At 36.5% G+C, this 1986-nt stretch overlaps 1 protein-coding gene across 1 annotated transcript; it reads right to left on the bottom strand.

The window, feature by feature from the left end:
- Window positions 1-1803: 1803 nt before the first annotated feature.
- On the bottom strand, window positions 1804-1986 carry LOC122105457 (keratin-associated protein 20-2-like). Its single transcript, XM_042676696.1, has one exon. It carries the CDS (start codon window positions 1984-1986, stop codon window positions 1804-1806), a length of 183 nt encoding a protein of 60 aa, XP_042532630.1.

The following is a 1986-nucleotide window of genomic DNA, read 5'->3' as shown; positions in this document are numbered from 1 at the left end:
TAATCAACAAGCACTATTTATCACAAAGGTTATTCAGTGCCCACAGCACTACATGTATTTCTCATTCTAATATGCATAATAAATTTTAAATTTCACTCTGCACATTGGTTGCTTTATGCTCTGCAAATTTTAGTGTATCTTCATTAATCTTTAGATTTAAATGCATTTTTGTTGTTGATTCTAGGTTGTCACAAATGTTACAGTTGAGCTTGGTGTGGTGGCACCTACTTATAATTCAAGCTATTCCAGATTACTTGGGTTCAGCAGTTGCAAGATAGGCTAGGCAACAGAGTAAGACCCTCACATCAGATAGGCAAATAAGGCCTAACATCATGGAGTTCCTAGTGTTTTGGTAATAATCTATTTACTTGCTTCAACTTATTAGGGCTAAGCCTGAGTATCTCCTAATTCTTATTTTTTATCAGATATGGACATCTAGTGATTATTTTTGTCATATTGATAAAGAAAAAAATTTAATTTTTAAATAATTTGGCTTGGTTTCACGTGAAACTGATCCTTGCAACTTATGAATTTGTATACTCTCTCAAGGTGAACTATGGTTAAGTATTAGACTCATATATCTTCCTAGTACATTCCTAACCACGTTGAGTCTCTGTATTTCCCTTACCATGTGGATAGCGTGAAAAGGGAATGCAGCCTGGTTCTACACTTATTCTGCACAGCTTCTTGCCTGGCTCCAGAACTGCAAAACCTAACTCACTTCTTACTTTTTATCTGGCAGTCTTAGGGCTTGAACTCAGAGCTTGGAAGCTGTCCCTGAGCTTTATGGCTCAAGGCTAGAACTCTGTCACTTGAACCACAGCTTTATTAGTGGCTTTTTGTTGCTTAATTGGAGATGAGAGTCTCACAGACTTCCCTGCCTATGCTGGCTCCAAACTGCAGTCCCCAGATCTCAGCCTCCTGAGAGCTGGGGTTCCAAGCTTGAGCCACCACCACCAGCACCTTTAACCCATTTCCTTCTGTCTCTACTATCATATGCCTAATACATTCATGTTTCTAAATCATTAGAGTACATTTATTTATTTTACATTTATGTATTTTTAAGAACTTCTGGGCTACATTTTGATAACTCCTAATATTAATATTATTGGCATTTTTAGTGTAATAAAGTCTATATTCTGTAGAGATGATATTTTCTGTTTTTTAATTGAGAACCATTATACAGAGATAAGACTACTGAATGAAATGATCCAGAGTTGATGTTGCAAAAAACACAAAACATTTAAACATGCATAACTATAAATAATCCTATATGAAATACAACTATTGTCAGGAAAACTATGTTTAAAATTATATGAGGAGCTTAGACAAAGAAAAGATTGTAGAAATTAGAAGGCACATATAAAAGAAAAATACATAATTTCCAATTTTATTAGAAAAATAATGACGACAATTTTCCTCTCTTTTACCCCTTCTTTCTGAAAAAAAGACCACAACCACATACAAGTGACTGAAAATTTCCAAACATACATGTCAAAGTAATTAATATAATGTAATAAAACTATTAGAACAAAATATTATAGTAGAATAGTTTAATAGAATTTGCAAGTCAAATTTGATAACATTACACAGCATAACACTATAAAATACTTCTGCACTATCACAAAATGCAACATGAATAATTCATCAACATGAGCATGATGCATTCTATTTAGTTTTCCAGATCAGTGTATAGGTGGCATTTATGAAGGCAACTAAATTTTGTTCATGTGAAGAAACTTGGAGAGCATTGCAGTAGGACAGGAGGACACAGACAATCGTCTCAGCAGTGGAGGGAACTCCTCAGTAGAGGCCATAGGACCAGTATCTTCCACAGCACAGTGGGCGGCAGCAGCCACAGCCATAGCCACCATAACCATAGCCACCATAGCCACCATAGCCACAGCCACAGCCACCGCGATAGCCACAGCCTAGGCCTCCATAGCCGTAGCCCAGGCCTCCATAGTAGCTGCCGTAGTAGCACAT

The sequence above is a fragment of the Dipodomys spectabilis genome, unplaced genomic scaffold (assembly GCF_019054845.1).
Source record: "Dipodomys spectabilis isolate Male_0828 unplaced genomic scaffold, ASM1905484v1 ptg000032l, whole genome shotgun sequence".
Classification (NCBI taxonomy): domain Eukaryota; kingdom Metazoa; phylum Chordata; class Mammalia; order Rodentia; family Heteromyidae; genus Dipodomys; species Dipodomys spectabilis.
The sequence above is the reverse complement of the archived record's forward strand: the minus strand, read 5'-3'. Positions and strand labels throughout refer to the sequence as shown.

Bases quoted from the DNA above. Each gene is read 5' to 3' on its own strand.
- LOC122105457 (XM_042676696.1), bottom strand. From the start codon at position 1,986: ATGTGCTACTACGGCAGCTACTATGGAGGCCTGGGCTACGGCTATGGA.